At 41.5% G+C, this 18,383-nt stretch overlaps 1 protein-coding gene across 1 annotated transcript in view; it reads right to left on the bottom strand.

The window, feature by feature from the left end:
* Window positions 1–980: 980 nt before the first annotated feature.
* The window catches only part of TPH2 (tryptophan hydroxylase 2), a 96,251-nt gene continuing 78,848 nt past the window's right edge, over window positions 981–18,383 (bottom strand). Inside the window, exons 9-11 of the mRNA XM_047741194.1 lie at window positions 10,875–10,970; window positions 2,474–2,607; window positions 981–2,341 (exon numbers count right to left, since the gene is read on the bottom strand). Of these exons, the coding sequence (XP_047597150.1) occupies window positions 2,167–2,341; window positions 2,474–2,607; window positions 10,875–10,970 (405 nt within the window). The 3' untranslated portion in view covers window positions 981–2,166. The remainder of the gene's footprint in view (window positions 2,342–2,473; window positions 2,608–10,874; window positions 10,971–18,383) is intronic.

The raw sequence follows: 18,383 nt of genomic DNA, 5'->3' as shown, positions 1-18,383 counted from the left end.
CTTAGCTGAAAACCTCCCCTTTCATGGGGCTGGAAGGGAAAAAAACCTAATGGCTATTTATGGCTTTTTTGTAAGGGTGGGTAAAGCAAACCCAAATTATGAAAACAACATAGAAGGCAAACAATAAGAGTTTCTCAGCCAATTTCCTTCTTTGAGAAAATTCGGCAACTAGTTCTGGAAATTTCTGGATTTATTGTTCTGGGTTATTGTTCTAGGTTAGTATCTGTAAGTAAATAATTAGATTACTCAGGGTCATCTAAATCTAGCAAAACAAGATATAAAAAATTATGTATTTGGGGACCTATAAAATTATTGAAATACACAACTACGAGATCATTCTAGGTCCTCTTGGTTCAGCTAGCTCAACATTTCTCTAACACCAATAATTTTTCAAGCACCATCTCTTTCATCTAAAATAGAATTGAAGTACTAGGTGTTATACTTAACTAATGAAACATTGAACACTACATCAAAAACTAATTATGTACTATACGGTGTCTAACTGAACATAATTTACAAAATTGCATTTTAAGTCGCATGACTCTCACATTCTGTCTACCAAATCCCCTTCCAAAACTCAGTTGTTCCAAGAATCCTTCAGAAATGAAAGATCCTCAGGAGTTAAGGGACCTTTATTCAAACCTCTGATTTATTTTCATCTACCTCTCTCTGAGTCATATTTTTACTCTTTGTCATGTCCTCCCTGAGTATATGTAGTCCAAAAATTTCTGACTCCAAATGGCCCCGTGTGAGTACCAATTAGTTTGAAATTACATGCAATTTGTTATTAAAAGAACACCTTGGAAATTGCATAAGTAAATATTTTAGAGCTGTTAACTTAAAAATCATTTGGTCATCTTTTTCTTCTCTTCTTTTCCCCAGCCCCTCTTCCCTCCACCCAGCATTCTGTATGACGAAAGGAGCATGAGAGGAACCGTGGTTGTGTTTGTTCAGAGAATCAGAAGAAACTTATTCACTCATTCAGGAGTTTTTTATTTGTTCACTTAACCACCTGATGATACCTCTTAGGGCAGAGATAATCAGACATGTGTGTTGTATCACTACCATTTGCCCAAATCTGCCCAAACTCTGGGCAAACTGGACAAGCCCTCAAGAGACCTGGCTTGGCTTGGAGCTGTGGGGGGAGACAGCTGTACTACTGGCAGCCCTTGATCACAAACCAAATCCTCTTTAGTGATAAACCTTAGTTTTGATAAGTATTGGTTTCCCTTCTCTGACTACACACAAATCCACCAAGTTGAACTTCTCAGTGATCCAAAAGTGGGGTCCAGCGGTCTGTAAACATGTTAGCGCACGCTGACTGTGCCTAGCACTTCAGCTCTCTGAGATCCATTTCCACAGCTCTGAAATCCAAGCTCTCTGATATTAGTGTTCTCTAAGAAAAATGGGCTAAACAATTGAGCATGATAATCTACTTTATTCCAGCATAAAATTCATAGTCTCAAGATTTTTTTGCCCACCATTTAGTGTTTCCTAATGGCTCCTCTGGAAGCATTTTCTTCCAAAATTATTTGGAAAGCATGTCACCCCTCAGTTTCTACATAGTCAATGTCCCCTATCTGTTCCATTTGTAAGATGTTTTCTTTTCTTACATTGTATACTCAATTGAAAACCCATTCCAACTAGTGTGCTCACCAGTTTTCCCTTTTGAAACAGAATACTGAATCCTTTGTTAATGTGATGGGAGGTTTCACACAATTCTGGGTTTATCTCAAATAATGCTGTGGAAACACTGGGGCTATAGAAACAGTTTCACTGCTATTTTCATTTTATCTAATGAACATGGGGAAAAGCTCAGATCTGAGAAGGAAAAAGTAATAAGCTAGAATCAGAAGAAGGCTATTTGTAACAAATTTTAAAGAGCTGCAGTTTGGTTAAGGACACCAAGCAGGAAAGGTCAAATCTATTGAAGACGTTTAAACAGGTTACATTTCAAACAATGAGTGGTTATCTGTAGTCACTGGGTTCCTTATGGTGTTTCACACATTAACACAGTAAATTACACGTAGATAGAGATATACAGAATTGCATGCTTACTAGCCAAGCCATGACACAACACAGAAAGTTATCAGTGTTACATGACATTGACTGAATTGCTGCTAAGCCCCCAAAAGATCACGCTGGCAACGACACTGGTTCCAGGCATCAAATCCCCAGATACTGGTTCATTTTGTTCAAGGCATCACACACTGTGTTCAAATCACTGCGAAGGTCCTGCACCACATTTTCAATACTTCGGGTGTCTTTCAGAATTTCAATACTCTGTGTGTAGGGATTGAAGTACACGGAGAAGGGACGGGTAATTGACTTTGCAAAGTCCCTGCAAAATAAATGGAGATAGAAGGATATGTGATCAACTCTCACTGGTAGAAGAGACACAGAGAGAAAGGAAGGAACAGAGCCAGAAGAAATAAAAAGTTATTTTCTGTAGATGGAAGAAAAACAAGTCTACCTCATCTTTTCTTTGGCTTCTTCAAAACTTTCTGAAACAAAGTAGGCTTCCTGGAAAGTGGTGATAAGGCATTCCTGTAAGCAAGTTGTCTTTGGGTCAAAGGCTTTCACACATGCCTTGTCAGAAAGAGCATGCTGCAAAACATACCACAAAACCTATTAAACTCCGTAATGAGACTTCCAAAGTGCCATGATGTTGTGTTTCTATAACACGATCAGTATTTTTACAGAACTGCTCAGTTGCTAGTCGGCCATGAAATATGGTACTCTCCCATATGCAGAGTAAATTGTTTGTGTTTTTGTTTGCTTTTGTTCAAGTCTGTTAGAAGCTGAGCGGCGGGGGGGGGGTGAGATTATGGTATTACTTTATTTATTATCAGACAAATTCGTAGGGAAGGACAGTTTAGAGCTATATCCCAAAAGAAATGGAATTTTAAAACTATGCTATGAATAGAAGCAAGGAGAGAACATAAATATGGCCCTCAATTTATTGCCATGAGCAATGTACTGAAATTTCACTCAAATGGCAGAAGTAATAATTACCTGCGTGGAAAGGTAATTGGGACTCTGACTGAACTATTTGTGGCCTCATTACGAGACATTTTAAGGCCAGGTACTGTATATCAACAGAGTCTGGAGTGGGCTTGAATATTTTAAGGATACTTGCAAAGCATTCATTTCCCTTCCAGCAAGCAGAGCAGAGCAAAATGCTGCAGATAAATATTGTCAGGTAGGCAAAAAGAACTAATATTAATAGTTATAGTTATGCTCAGACCAGGCGTTAAGAAAACAGGGAAGCCAGTGTAATGACTCTTTGAACCATCATTAGCTCCATTCAACTCACTACATGACTGGCACAGAGAACAGCAAGGAACAGTGAATGATTATCTCCTCGAGATTAGTCCAGCTAGGCTAAAGGTGAGTGGTCACTTCCTGCCACATGCCACCTGCCTTTTTATAAGCCCTGGGTTAATGGTTCTCAACCCTCATGTGCATAAGAATGACTGAAGGGCTTGTGAAAAAAAAAATAATAATACAGATAACTGGCCTCAGTTTTATTTAGCAGGTCTGGGTAAGTCCCAGAAATCTGCATGGTAGAGGCATCCAAGGTGATTCCGACCCCAGGGGTTGTGAAGTCTATTTTGAGAAATACTCCTCTAGAAGTTGTGTTTTCCTGAAAGGTCCAATTAGCTGGGGGAGAGGGGCAGACTGAACGAAGAGGCAGCAGGAACCTCCCTGATCTGAAAGAAAAGGGGCTTCACTCGAGATGTTACTGCTGTCACACTGGGTAACCGCGCCGTGGTCTTTCACCTCTCTGTGCCTCTGTTTCCCTAACTGTAAAGGAGAGGCTTGGGCTGGATGATTCCTGAAGACATGGCATTCCAGCTTCTGGGTTTCACCCTAAGTACTTTTCCACCTTCCAGTGTAAGAGGTGGATTGCTGAGTTAACCAGAGAAATGCCACAAACCTTTCCCGTTCCATTTCTTGGTATATTCCCCAACAATTTCAAAATGCACGGCATGATTTGCACCCTTCCGCGAATAAGGCTGAGGTTCCCTAAGTCTGAAAATGTAACTGCAAACCAAAAAAACTGGGATGTCTGAGAAAGGGCACGCGGCCTTAGCTCACATGTGATTTGCATTCCCGCAAAGTTGTGTTGTCCACATCAATGCATCTGTGAATCAGGGGACGCGGAGGGCCTCTGGGAATGAACGCATTCTTTTTGGCCCACAGGACAGTTTCATTAGAAGTAAGAAGGTCACTATACCTGCAAATGCGTTTGTGCTAGATTCAGTCCCAGGCAGTGAACATCAGGGGATTTGGGTTCCACATGACTAATAATTCTGTCCACATTTTAAAAACAACTTCACAGTTTCAAGAAACAAATGTCTTTTTTGGAGAACTGGCGCCACTCTGCAAAGAACAGGCTTCCTACCGACTTGCTGTGGTGCTCAGAATTAGAAGCAGCTTCCTTCACGGCCGTGGACTTGGGGCGTGCTTGACTTTGGTGCATCGTCCTAAGTGTGCGGTCCCCCACCAGCACGTAGGAAAGGAAGGACAGTGACTGACTCAGTGTCCTTGATCTTTCTGTTTTCTCATCCTCACAATCAGGGACGTGGGCAGAGCAACAGCCGGATAGACTGTGAGAACACTTAAACCACTGCTGATGAGAAGGAGGTGAAACTCATCTGCTTGGGTCTGAGATGCATTGATGGGCCATTAGCAGGCTTGGCAGCGACCATGTACAACGGAGGCCTCCCGAATGTGTGTCTACAGTAACAGGGACGAAAATCAGTGTAGCTGTAGAAAGAACTATCATGTGACATTCCACTGGGTACTCAGATGAGCCCGTGTAGTCATTTTAACTAGTAAAAAGGAGGAGAGGGGACCAGGAAAGAGCCCAGAGGGCAGAGTGCTCTGCCCCAGACTTCAAAGACAGTCAAGGACAGGCTTCAAGAAACCTGAGGCAAAGACCATCAGGCAATGCATTTCACACTTGCTGAATGTAATATTCCAAGGAGAAACTGGGAGCTGATTGTCGAAAGCTCTCAACAAGGCAGTCTACCCTCCCGAGCCTGCTGGGTCCAACATGCTAACTACCTACTGGGGACTCTCCACCCATGGGGTGTGGGACCAACGCTGCTCGTCGGCTATTCCAAAAGGGAATGATAGTGGTACCTGTATTAGCCTGCAGCATGACAAAAGCCTGGAGTTCAGGGGTCAACCGCCGAGTGAGGCCAACAAACGAGGGGGTGCTCACACCTGTGAGGGGTCGCATTTCCCTGACAGCGAGCTCTTCTGCGGGCTGCCTGCCAGGGACATCCATGCAGCCTGAATACTAGAGTGTGGCCCCAAGGCTAGGAAAGGTCCACGTCTCTACTGATGCCCCAGGGGGCAAAGCCCTGTTGGGCTCCTATCACGTCTCTCTCTCCGCTGCCTCGACATGAGGGAGCAGACCTCCCCTCTATGTCCACAGTGGATTCTCTGTAAACATTGAGCCACACTGCTTGATGTCCCCAGGGAACTCTGTGGTGACTCCTTCCCAAAGTGTTAACAGTCTGGTATCCTGAAGTCCACAAGAACTCATCCAGCTTCAGCAGACAGAGGCCTTCTAAGGCTGAGAGAATGTGGCTGACAGTCCTTTAGTCTTACACCACTTTAAAAGTGCAGGAGTGCTTGAGAATCAGCTGCCGTCATCCAAAGTCTCTCTAAAAAGACTATTTTGGATTTACCCAGAGTGCTAAAGTCAATAGGCAGGACCGGGAGCTGCGATACTCGGGTCCTAAACATATTGTCCCAGAGATATGATATCAGAGGAGTGAAACTTCCCCAGGTGGGGACAGAATTTCCTCTTTCAGAAACTGAAAGGACCGATCTACATGAATTCCAAAGCTCTCCTTGCAGTATCATTTGAAAAGGGCCTGCAGATACATTGCACTTCTCGGCCTCTCCTCCCTCTACCCCAGGTGGCACAGACTGGCCGTGGCAGCCTCTCCCACTGGCCTCAGCATGGCCTTCCCATCCTTCCCAACAGAAGTGGCCATTAGCAATTAATCGGCTTCGGTGCACAAATTAAGGCTTATTTGTCATTCCAGCCTTTTAAATACAAAAATCTTTTTCCAACATCAAGTTGCCTAGAACCAGTTGTTATCTAAAGTTTCTGCATGACTCTGGGTAAGTTATCCCACCCTATAAGTCTAGTCTAGTATTCATCTTGGAAATGGGGATACGAATAGTATCTGTAAGCCAGGGTTGTGGTAAGAAACGAGGGGCACCTGAGTGGCTCCATCAGTTGAGTGGCCGACTCTTGATTTCAGCTCAGGTCGTGAGATCGAGTGGCACCGCCTGTCACCACTGGTGCAGCTCTTCTCCCACAGGGGTCCAGAACCCACAGAGAAAATAACATGGCCCTAGCTATGAGGCTTCCAGGTTTCAGACTACAACAGTGTCTGCCCTAAGTTCAATTTAAAATCTTCCTTCCTCCCAACCACCTGCCTTTGTAGGCACTGAGTTACCATCTCAACAATTCTCCATGTAAATCTTGTGATTATCACCCTCTATATTAGGACTGGTTTAAGTTGGGAAAAGAGTCAAGTGTGAAGTCAGGTTTAGAGGTAATTTGGGCCCTAGATTCTAAATAAGAATTTGCAAACACTCCCATATTCACATTGTAATCTCCTTTTCCCCCATCAGAACAGCAAATATGTACATTTATATATGTACATATGAATGCATGTAGATAATATTTTTTGAACTTCCCTCAAATGTCCCTCCTACTAACCAAGTACAAAGTGACATCAACATTGCTATTGCTCAATCAGGTGATAATGGCATCACACCTTTTTTTTTTTTTAAATCAGTGATGTTGCAAGTTTCATCAATTTGAATAAGCTGCAGGCATAAGGGGAAAAAACTCCCTCTTCAAACAATCTCTTTGTAAAAGCCAAAGACCTGTTTCCAACTCCCCATGCTCCAGAGTTTTCTCTGTCTTTACTAACAGTGCTGGTTTCAGGAAAAAGAGTTGGGGGGTGGGGGAAGGTATGAGCCATCCGTACAGGGGAAAGGTGGGAGAGCTCTGCAGTGGTGAGTCCTAACTCTAGCCATACTGGTGACAGGATCCACAGGTGCCTCCAGCCTCTTCTATATGGGCCTAGTGGGAATTCTAGCCACTGGACAGAGCTGCTGCAAATGGCTGTAAACATGAATGATTGTAATAAACCAAGTCTGTTCTTTGAATGCTAATTAGTCTACTAAAAAGGCAGTATGATAAAGTCACTGTGCAAGGAGATCCTAAAACTAGAGCTGAAAAAATAATAATAATTAAAAATTTTAAAACCATCAGCTTTGTAAAAACCTGAAAAGCAGAACAGATGGATTTGTATGTACTATATCAGCAACTACTACAGGGTAGGTGCAAAGGCTGTTTACAAAAAAATCTAATCCATGCCCTTAAGGAAATAAAGAACTAGACTTTACCTTTACCCATAAAAAGAGGAGAAATTGCTTTTTGCTTTTTAGACGTATTAACTTTTTAGGATAAGATTCAGCCATTTCATCAGTTAGCAATCATTTCCTTACCACCACCAGGAACAAACTTCACTGTTGCTTGCCCATGACACTTGGATTCGACAGAGACTCCTATCAACCACTTTCTTAGAATCTCCCTACTAGAGACTCCAAGTTCCTTGAAACATTAGAACTTTAATTGTGGGTTTGTTGAATAAAGTGAATAAATAAATGAGTGCATAATAAATTTAAAAATGAGACATAATATAATAGGGTCAATTCTGAGATAGAAAAAGTGTGAAAGACATACGCTGACTATGGATAAACACCAATCGATCATCCTACTTTCAACCTTTTTTTAAAGTCAGACTTCCAAATGAGTTAGCTCATTATCAGCTGCTCCCCAGAGTGATGAAGGTATGGTAGAGGCCCTACCAAAACACACTTTTAGAATTCCCAAAATATATCACAGAACAGAGAAGAGAGAGGGCAACCACTGATGAGGTTAAAAGAAGTCTTTGTGGCTATCAGATGTAGCTTGTACAAGCTTTTCCATATTTAGTTTCTCTCTCCAAAGACTGTCAAAAAACAAGCATTGTAGTCATTGAAAAAATAAGAGGGAAAATGAAAGTTATCCTCCAAACTATACATACACCCCTTGGGAGTACTTGGTCAGCTCTGAAGTACAACACCTACGCCCAGGAAAATTTAGCCTCTTAAAGAACAAATTTTAAAAAGTGTTCTGTTCAAGGAAAGAAGGTGCATTATGGATATTTATGTAAAAGTAATAAAGATTACACCAAAACCTCCCACAGCTTAGCTGGGACCTACATTTAGGCTACAGTTGGAAACAAGAGATCTTCCACTGCAAAACGTAACTCCTTTCAAAATTGTTAAGTGTGTTTTACACAGGAATTTTTATAGTGCTATCACTAAAGCTATCTCCCTATCCTGAGTTCAGAACTATCATGTATCCATTCAATTAGAAATTAGACAGAAGTACTCAGAAGCTGTGAGAGGGTTCTGGACATTTGCAGAGAGCACAGTGGAGATGAGGAGAGGGAAGTGGGTATGGGAAGCCTCTTGTGTTATGTATTCTCTGTGAGTAATCAGAAGATACTTCTCATAGCAAGAATTTCTGAATTGTAAAAATGGTCCAAAGTAGCAATCACTGGGAAGTTGGAGTGGAGAAGTTTGAGAATGGAAGAATGCTAATGACCAGAGGTGATGGACCAGAACGAGATTCACGGCAGACAATGCCCTTTGGTGTATGTAGCCCTGGCTGATTTCCATTTTCAGACATTTCTGTCCACACCAATAGAAACAAAAACAACACACTCAACCCAATGCTGCCTATATATGCCCCATTAACCCGATTAGAGGACCCTGTCGAAAGTCGGGGCAATGAGAGAGATTTGTTTCTTTTGTTTCTGGTATCATTTATAAACCTTCTGAGAATGTAAATAGATGTAGCTCAAGAGCTAAATCATTTTCTAATTCTTTTCTCATGGAAATCAAGAACATTCTATAGAAGGCATGGGTCTTCTAGGGATATGACATCATGCTATTGCTGTGGGCTTTGGCCGCTGTACTAAAATTAACACCAAGTGGCTTTTTTGTTGCTGTACAGAACTTTGTTTAAAAAAAAAAATTAACACATTACATCAGGCTTCTGTCATGTGAAATGTTATCTATTCCAACTACATGGAGCTCCAGCAGCTCCCCAAACAGGCCAGGATTTGACAAGAGCACACATGCTGCTGTCCACTCAACTGTTCTGTGCATCTCATCCTCTCCTCATTCATCTTTTCCACTCCTCAAGAGTCAGCGTGGGCAGCAAGGCCCTTGTCCAGAGCCTTCCCTGGCATGACCTAGTAAGTGCCAGGCCCACGTGTCACACTTGGCATTATCTGATTGGCTGCTTAGCCCTTGCGCTAGAAAGTAAACCCTCTGATAACAGGGACCCCAGGAAGTACAGCCTACTGGTTAAGGTCTGGGATCCTGCAGGGTAGGCCACCTGGACTTGGGTCCAGCTCCAACACGCATTAGCTGTGTGATCTTGGGCAAGCTCCTTAATGTCTTTGTGCTTCCGTTTTCTCAATTGTGATAATAATACTGATTATCTCATGGGGTTGTTATGAGAAACAAGTGAGTTAATATGTTTAAAGCACCCACAATACTAATTGAGGTCTGCTTAAGTGTCCACTGAGGTTGCCATTATGTTGTTCTTCTTCTCCTTCTTCTCCCTCCCACTCCTCCCCCTCCTCTTCTTTCTCCTCCCTCTCCTTCTCCTCCTCCTCTACTCCTCCTTCTTCATTATTTATATCCCCAGTGACTGGCACAGTACATGGCACATAGTCGGTACTCAATCAAATGTTTGAGGAATTAATGAACGCATGAATGGAATCATAAAGTGAACACTCAGTAAGACTATAGTTACACTGTACCTTTCAAGAATATAAACAACCAAAAAGTTCCAATAATCATCTATTTCCCAACTATATTATATAAGGATAATCAATACCCCAAATAACAACCTCTGCTTAGTCAATAATCCTGATCTTAGTCTCAGTAATCAAAGAAAGATTAAACTATGTTTAGTACCATTTCCACATTATACATCACATTGTATTCTAAATTCACCAAAACTTGTTACCCTCCTGTGGTATATGCACAGCAATTCTTAAGTAACCAGGATATTTAAATTATCAAATGATCTAGGCCCCAACATTTCTGAATAAATGACCAATTTACTGTATTTTAACCAACTGAGCCACCCAGCATCCCTTTATTGTCTTTTAAGACCAAAAAAAAAAAAAAGCATTCCTTAGGCATTACTATACATATTAGCTACCTCTCTGAATGTAGGTTCATTTAGGGTTTGTTTGTTTTTTTTTTTTACAAATTGTATATGTCCACAAATGTTTTAATACACATTAATTTTGAAGAGGCTAAAATAATCTCAAATTCCTCTTGGAGGAGTAAATTCTAGGGTATCCATGGGAGCCACGGTGATAACAGAAGTAAAAATACCCAAGATATCCTTGCAAGGAAATTTCAATCAGGAGGATCACTGCTAACTTGGCTGCCCACTTTTCAGCACTCAATTTAGGCCAGTCATATGTTATCCAACATTTGAGCATACATTTGTCCTTCCTGTTGATCTGTGCACATGGCTGCCTGACCATCTGAGTCACACTACAAACCTAGAAAGGCGTGACCCATTTTCAGAAGCGCAAAAAGTTAGGTCAGTCCCCACATCCGAGGTGCCAAATCCTCTGTATTAAATATTTATGGGGTACCTACGAGTAGAACTGTTCAGACAAACAAATCAATATTTCCATGACTTTGAACCAGTTTGCCTGGGAAGGACGTTTTCATTCACAGCTTCGTACCTTTAATTCTCCAATGGAGGAAAGGAGTCCTGCTCCATATGCCCGCAGCTGCCCTTCTTGCTTGCAAAGGCCAAACTCGATTGTGAAAAAATAGCACTGAAAAAAAAAAAAGAAAGAAAAAGACATGGACATACATCCAGTGAACTAGTCAACGTTGTTCTTATATAGATTAAATGGCACCCAAAATAAAATGGTGCACTGGGCATAATTTCTTCACCAGTGTCAATTTAAACACATTTGAATTAAGAACATTCATTGAAATCTATTCACTTGCTTAATAATCCCTCCCTAGGCTAAATGTGTATGGAAAATGTATTAATTACTAAGAGATTTATGCTTAGCAGATTCAGAAACCCCATAAGTCAAATCATATCCCCGGCAATAATTTAAAAAAAAAATCACAGACTTAGAAATGAATGAATATGACATAATCATAACACTGTAAGAATACACTACTGTTGGGGCACCTGGGTGGCTTAGTCTCAAGCATCTGACTCTTGGTTTTGGCTCAGATCCTGATCTCATGGGTCATGGGATGGAGCAGCACACGGGGCTCCAAGCTCAGCAGGAGTCTGCCGCTCCCTCTGCCGCTCCTCCCACTCACACTCTCTATCTCTCTAAAATAAATAAATTAATCTTAAAAAAAAAAAAAAGAACATGTTACTGTGTTTACCAAGTTGTGTTTCAGCTGACATAAACAAAGTTCATGGAAATGTGGAAAAATAACTTGGAACCCAGTAATTCCAAACTGATTTTTGCAGTTGCTTTATTCATTCAGTAAGCATTTGGTGAGTACCTATCAGGTACCAATGCTATGCAAAGAATCGTGGTAAAGAAACATGAGTGAGACCAAAAGAACAAGTACATGCTTACCAAGTTACCCAACCAAAATTTTAGTATGATTTTTTTTAAAGATTTTATTTATTTATTTGTCAGAGAGAGAGAGGACAAGCAGGCAAAATGGCAGGTAGAAGCAGAGAGAGAAGCAGGCTCCCCCCTGAGCAAGGAGCCCGACGCGGGACTCGATCCCAGGACCCTGGGATCATGACCTGAGCTGAAGGCAGTGGCTTAACCGACTGAGCCACCCAGGTGTCCCTAGTATGATTTTTTTAGCAAGATCTTACATGTATATCTACATATGCTACACACAAAGATACACGTATATGTGTGTATATGTAAATATATATATATATATATATATATATATATATATAAAGAACCACTCATTGACTGAGTTTTGCCAGCATCAACTACCACAGCTTTCCCAAGAAACTGAAATCTATAACTGTTTCTGTTGATTTTAGGAAACCAACCTAGACAGACAGAAACCTCTGTACAACCAAAAATCTCAGGATGCTCTTGGAGAGGCTGAAATCACACTACTCTTGCCCAAGAGAAAAGTGAGAAGTTGACAATGAGCAATACAAACTGCATCAAATTAACACTGTCCTGCATGAGTGACGACAGAGCACTGACAGTGTTGAGAAGGAAGAATTTACACACCCCTGGAAAGTGGAAAATGGTAATTATTTCTGGCCCACCGCAGTTTGCTCTATTTTCATTTGGAGGTTGAGATGTCCCCTGGTTCAGAAGGGTTTTATACTTTTTAGGTGTGAGGAGGATCTGGGAGGTCGAGCGGGTTGACCCCGAAGGACTGGTCCTTGCAGGTCGTGGCACTCAACCTCTCAAGGAAAACTTCCTTTCCTGATTGACCTCCGCAGAGGGCTAAAATTAGAGTCCTTCCTACCCCCATCAGCACCCGCAACGCCCGCCAGCTCTCCTGCTTACCCTGTTCTGACTTTTCTCTCTTTTCCATCATACCCTCTTTTTGACATGGTCTTTAATTTCCATATGTATGTTCCCCATAGTCATGTGTCTCCCCACCCTAAACTCCGTGCTTTGTAGGACAGCACCCCTGACCTCCACCGACGAGATGTCAGCAGCAGCCTCCACCCTGCTTGTAACAGCTAAAAATGTCTCTAGACATTAAAAAATGTTCCCAGGGGACCAACATCACTTCTGCCTCAGAACCACTGATACAGAATTGTGTCTGAAACATAATAAGGGTGCAATAAATAGTTGGTGAATAACTAGCAGATGAGAGAATTATCTCTAAGTCAGGTTTGCTGTGTGGCAGTGTGACCAGGAGGAAAGACAGGAAGGGGCCTGAGCTCTAGTCTTGGCCCTGCTTCTTTTTTTTTTTTTCTATTAATTAACACATAGTGTATTACTAGTTTCAGGTGTCAAGTTTAGTGATTCATCAGTTGTATATAACACCCAGGGCTCATTAAATCCCATGTCCCCTTTAATGTCCATCACCAGACACACTCAAGTTTGTTCCATATAGTTAGGAGTTTCACAGTTTGTCTCCCTTTCTGATTTTGCCTTATTTTATTTTTCCCTCCCTTCCCCTATGTTTATCTGTTTTGTTTCTTAAATTCCACATATGAGTGAAATCATATGATATTTGTCTTTCTCCGACTGAGTTGTTTCACTTAGCCTAATGCCCTCTAGTTCCATGTTGTTGCAAATGGTAAGATTTCATTCTTTTTTTTTTTTAAGATTTTATTTATTTATTTGACAGAGAGAGATCACAAGTAGATGGAGAGGCAGGCAGAGAGAGAGAGAGGGAAGCAGGCTCCCTGCTGAGCAGAGAGCCCGATGTGGGGCTCGATCCCAGGACCCTGAGATCATGACCTGAGCCGAAGGCAGTGGCTTAACCCACTGAGCCACCCAGGCGCCCCAGATTTCATTCTTTTTGACGGCTGAGGAATGTTCCATTGTGTGTGTGTGTGTGTGTGTGTGTATACATACCATATCTTCTTTATCCATATATCTGTTGACAGATATCTGGGCTCGTTCCATAGTTTGACTATTATGGACATTGCTGCTATAAACACTGGGATGCAGTTGCCCCTTCAAATCACTATGTTTGTATCCTTTGGGTAAATACCTATTAGTGCAATTTGCTGGGTCATAGGGTAGCTCTATTTCTAACTTTTTGAGGAACCTCTCTACTGTTTTCCAGAGTGGCTGCACCGGTCTGTGTTCCCACCAGCAGTACAAGAGGGATCCCCTTTCTCCGCATCCTCACCAACATCTGTTATTTCCTGCCTTGTTAATTTTAGCCATTCTGACTGGTGTGGTGGTATCTCATAGTGGTTTTGATGGGTATTTCCCTGATGCTGAGTAATGTTGAGCATTTTTTCATGTGTCTGTTGGCCATCTAGATGTCTTCTTTAGAGAAATGTCTACTCATGTCTTCTTTGGCCCTTCTTCTAATTAGCTCTGTGACCATAACCTCTCTGGCATGTAGTTTTTCTACCCATGACATCCATCCATTCATTCATTCATTCTATAAACACTCCTTAAGCACCTACTATATTCCAGAATTTGCTTTAGCTGCTAAGGATATGCAATGCACACAGCAGCAAAGTCCTTAATCCCATGAAGCCTATTTGCTACTGGGATGATATATAACAACAACAAAAATCGATATACAGGATAGTTGCAGGTGGGATATGCTATATAAATAATAAATCCACATAATGTGTCTGGTATTAAGCAGTAGAGATGACTGCTTTAGACAAAGTGGTCAAGGAAGGCCTCTCTGAGGGAGTGATATCTAAGCTGCAACCCACTTGAAAAGCAGCCCTTTGTGCAAGATCTTCGAGAAAGAGCATTCCCAGCTGAGGAGGCAGGTGCAAAGGCAGGAACAGATTTGTATTTCTAAGGGCAGTGGGAAGTCATGGGAGGGGTTTCAGGCAAGAGACAGACATGTTCTGATTTCGTTTCAGAAGACTGTGCTGGTGCTGGGTACAGAACAGGCCGTTGGTGGGGCAAGAGTAGAAGCACAGAGATCAGTGAGCTAGGAGGTGAGTGACTTGGAAAAGGACTTGGGCCAGGGGGAGCAGGGCTTGGGGAGAAGTCAGTGTCACAAAGACCTCAGCAGAAGAACCAAAATAAGAGATCTGAGTATGTGTCAAAAAGTTAAAATACAGCCCTCAAGTCTGTCTCCCCCATCCCAAATTTTTATATATATATAATGTTTTTATTTTTTAAAGTAGGCTCCATGGCCAGTGAGGAGCCCAACATGAGGCTTGAACTCACAACACTGAGATCAAGACCTGAGCTGAAATCAAGAGTCGGAGGCTTAACCGACAGAGCCCCTCAGGCACACCCATCCTCCAAAAAAATCTTGCACAATCCTGGGCACAATGAAGAGAAGTGATTGTATTGTCATAGAACAAGAGTTCTGGAAGTTTAACCTCCCATTTCACCAAAAGGAAAATTCAAGTTTAAGGAGATAAAGTGATTCACCCCAGGAAAAGTCTAGATGGTGACATTTAAGAGATCCAGAGCTCCAAATTTGAAAGAGCTCGACCTCTGTCACATTGGAAAGTTTCTAGATAAAAGATTAATAGATGCATGATTCTCCCTTACCACCAAAATGGAGAAATAAAAGTCTAAAAGAGGGGGACGCCTGGGTGGCTCAGTTGGTTGGGCAGCTGCCTTCGGCTCAGGTCATGATCCCAGCGTCCTGGGATCGAGTCCCACATCAGGCTCCTTGCTCGGCGGGGAGCCTGCTTCTCCCTCTGCCTCTGCCTACCACTCTGTCTGCCTGTGCTCATTCTCTCTCTCTCTCTCTCACAAATAAATAAATAAAATCTTAAAAAAAAAAGTCTAAAAGAGGAAAACTAGAGTTTCATGGCAACTTCTTAGTGTGTTTTTGGTTGATTTCCCTAATATATATTCCATTTATAGTGTATGAGGTAAAACCCTTGGAGGCTTAACATTAAATACAGAACAGTTTGAAAAAAAAAAAGAGAGAGAGAGAGAGAGAGAGAGAGAAATAAAGAAAGGAAGAGAGAGAGAGCGGTCATGTTCAAAAGCCTCCAAAATAGCCATATGGAGCCAGCCACAGAAGCATTCAGGTCAGCCTAGTAAGGGTATTTTTAATTTTCCTTACGCTACATCAGTGCATACAGAATGTTCTAAATCAAAACAGGCTGAGAGAGCCCCTAAGAATGTCTGGGGAGCCACACACATGGTCTTCACATAGATCTGGCATCCCTAACCTATTTTAAAACAGGAATTTAAAGGTCTGCACCAACTCAACTAAAGGTTCAAAGTTACTTCTATCAGTGTGTCTTTGGTCCATGTGCTTCTAGAATCAGGGCAAGCTCAGAGGAAAGAGCCACTGTGAATCTTCCTTCGCATTATTCAGAATGCTCTCTGGCCCCATACCTGGTCTGGGAGTCCTTCCAGAAACTCTGACCTTACAAAGCTCCATCTGCTCTTTTACTCTCTGTTGTCCTCAACCAAGGAAAGCCTACATGCTAACTTCTACAGCCTCTTCCCCCGAGAGAATTAGACCTTTGGCTTTAAGACGGATTCCCATTTGCAGCTCCATGTGTGGCTAACAGATAAAGAGAAATGGCAAAATGTACCTGAACCTCAGATGTTGGCAAAATTTTAATTATGGACGTGCTCAGTACAATTCTTTTCTGTTTTCAAGACTAGTGGAGATCTCACAAGACAGTGCCCTGGGCGTGATCACTGATGGAGAAGCCAGGACAAATGCATCTTTCTTCTGCCTGGTTTTAAATGCAAAGCTTGCTTAGAGTTGGACTGGCTTACCCCTTGGAGACCTTTTGGAATTCAAGGATAACTAATTGCGTCCCCAAATTTTAAGAAAATACAATTTGTTTTCCTTAGAATATTCTCCAGATGTGGATCTATAATATATTCCCTAGAGATTTGCCAAATAAATATCCTACCTATTAGCAAAACAAAACAAAAACAAAAACCACAAAAAAAAAAAAAAAAAAAACCCAGGAACGTTACAAGAACACCTGTAAAAGAGAATTGCAGATTATTGGCCACTAACGTCTTTCAAACAGAAACAAATAATATTGAGATTATCACCTCCCAATTAAGAGGTACCTTTCATCAAAGCCGATGTTCATGAATTCCAAATTTTACATACCACTAATATATGTAATTATTTCTAAATATTTTACTTGAATATAATTACATATAATCATTAGCTGAAAACCAAAACAGGAGTGATAGAGCGGACATCTTCCACAGAAGAAAAGCAGAATCATTTACATATATGCACTCATTAAGCAGAAAAAAAGTCTGACTGACAATCTGAAATCCAAACACTGCTATGGAACAGAGCTACAGAATGTACCAGGCAGAGCAGGTGCTTAGGAAAATGAGATAGGGCACCCAATGCTGCCATCTTCAGGTCACTACTGGTAGTACACCACTCTCTCAACAGATCAGGTCTAGCCAAGCGGGCTGTGGTGCAAGCTTGAGGGAACCAAGTTCATAGACACTGGACAGACCAGCAAATACACACTGGCCTGACATGGTGACTTCCAAAATCAAATGCTGCAACATCTTTTTGCTGTCTGGTGTTAGGCACCTGAAGCTTTTGCTAAGGCACATATTCCAATGAAAGAGAAACACAACTTTTTCAAAGAACTCTTTTTTTTTTTTTTTACGATTTTGTTTACTTATTTGAGAGAGAGAGGGAAATCACAGAGGGAGAAGCAGACTCCCAGTTGAGCAGGGAGCCCAATGCGGGACTCGATCTCAGGACCTGAGATTATGACCTAAGCAGTAGGCAGATGCTTAACCGACTGAGCCATCCAGGAACCCCTCAAAGAACTCTTGATGAAAAAGACATTTAGTATTCCAATTGCCCTTCTAAAGGGCCCTTTTGCTTCCCACTTCCCCCCACTACCTGCATCCCTTGAAATAATTATACCTCCTCTTCCTGAGAGTCATTCTGTATTCTTAAATTAGATTGAAAGAGTGCCCACAAACTTCTAGAAAGAAGCCCAGTTGTCTACTTCTTTCACTTTCTCCAGGAAAGTGGTTTCCACACGTCACTTAGTAAGTGCCTGAAGGAGGGAGTAAATGATATATTTTCTCTACCACTTTGACTAAAAATCTGATCTTTACATACAGGTAGTATATATTTTTAAATAATCACATATATCCTTCCACATATTGAATTCAGTTATCCACATATCCAGGACACAGGCACAAAGCACAAACTAGCAAAGAAAGTTTAGAAAAGCCCTGAGATGTGCTAAACATAACAAAAAGTTCCATGTTAAATTCGAATTACTTTATATCTAAAAGAATCTCAGGCCCTCACTGAAATCTTTTTTATCCTTATCTTGTACACAGTCCAAAGTTTACTTATGTAGTGTTAAGCCTATACCCTAACATAACAGGAGAACATGAAAAAATACATAAAATTCAGACCAAACAACTCAGAAAACACAAAAATATAAAATTTGACACTTGAGCATACAAACCTAAACATTTCCATACTTGAAGTTATCACTAAACAGTTCAGCAATGATGCTAAAACATCAAGATAACAGGAAACTTAGCCAGAAGATGTCCCAGTTTAATGATGCATTCTCATGGATTTCACTTTACTACAAACTCATTATCTTACTGTAACTTGAGATAGAGCAGTTA

This window comes from Lutra lutra, chromosome 8 (assembly GCF_902655055.1).
Source record: "Lutra lutra chromosome 8, mLutLut1.2, whole genome shotgun sequence".
In the NCBI taxonomy this organism is placed as follows: Eukaryota; Metazoa; Chordata; class Mammalia; order Carnivora; family Mustelidae; genus Lutra; species Lutra lutra.
This window is presented reverse-complemented; position numbering and strand designations above follow the sequence as displayed.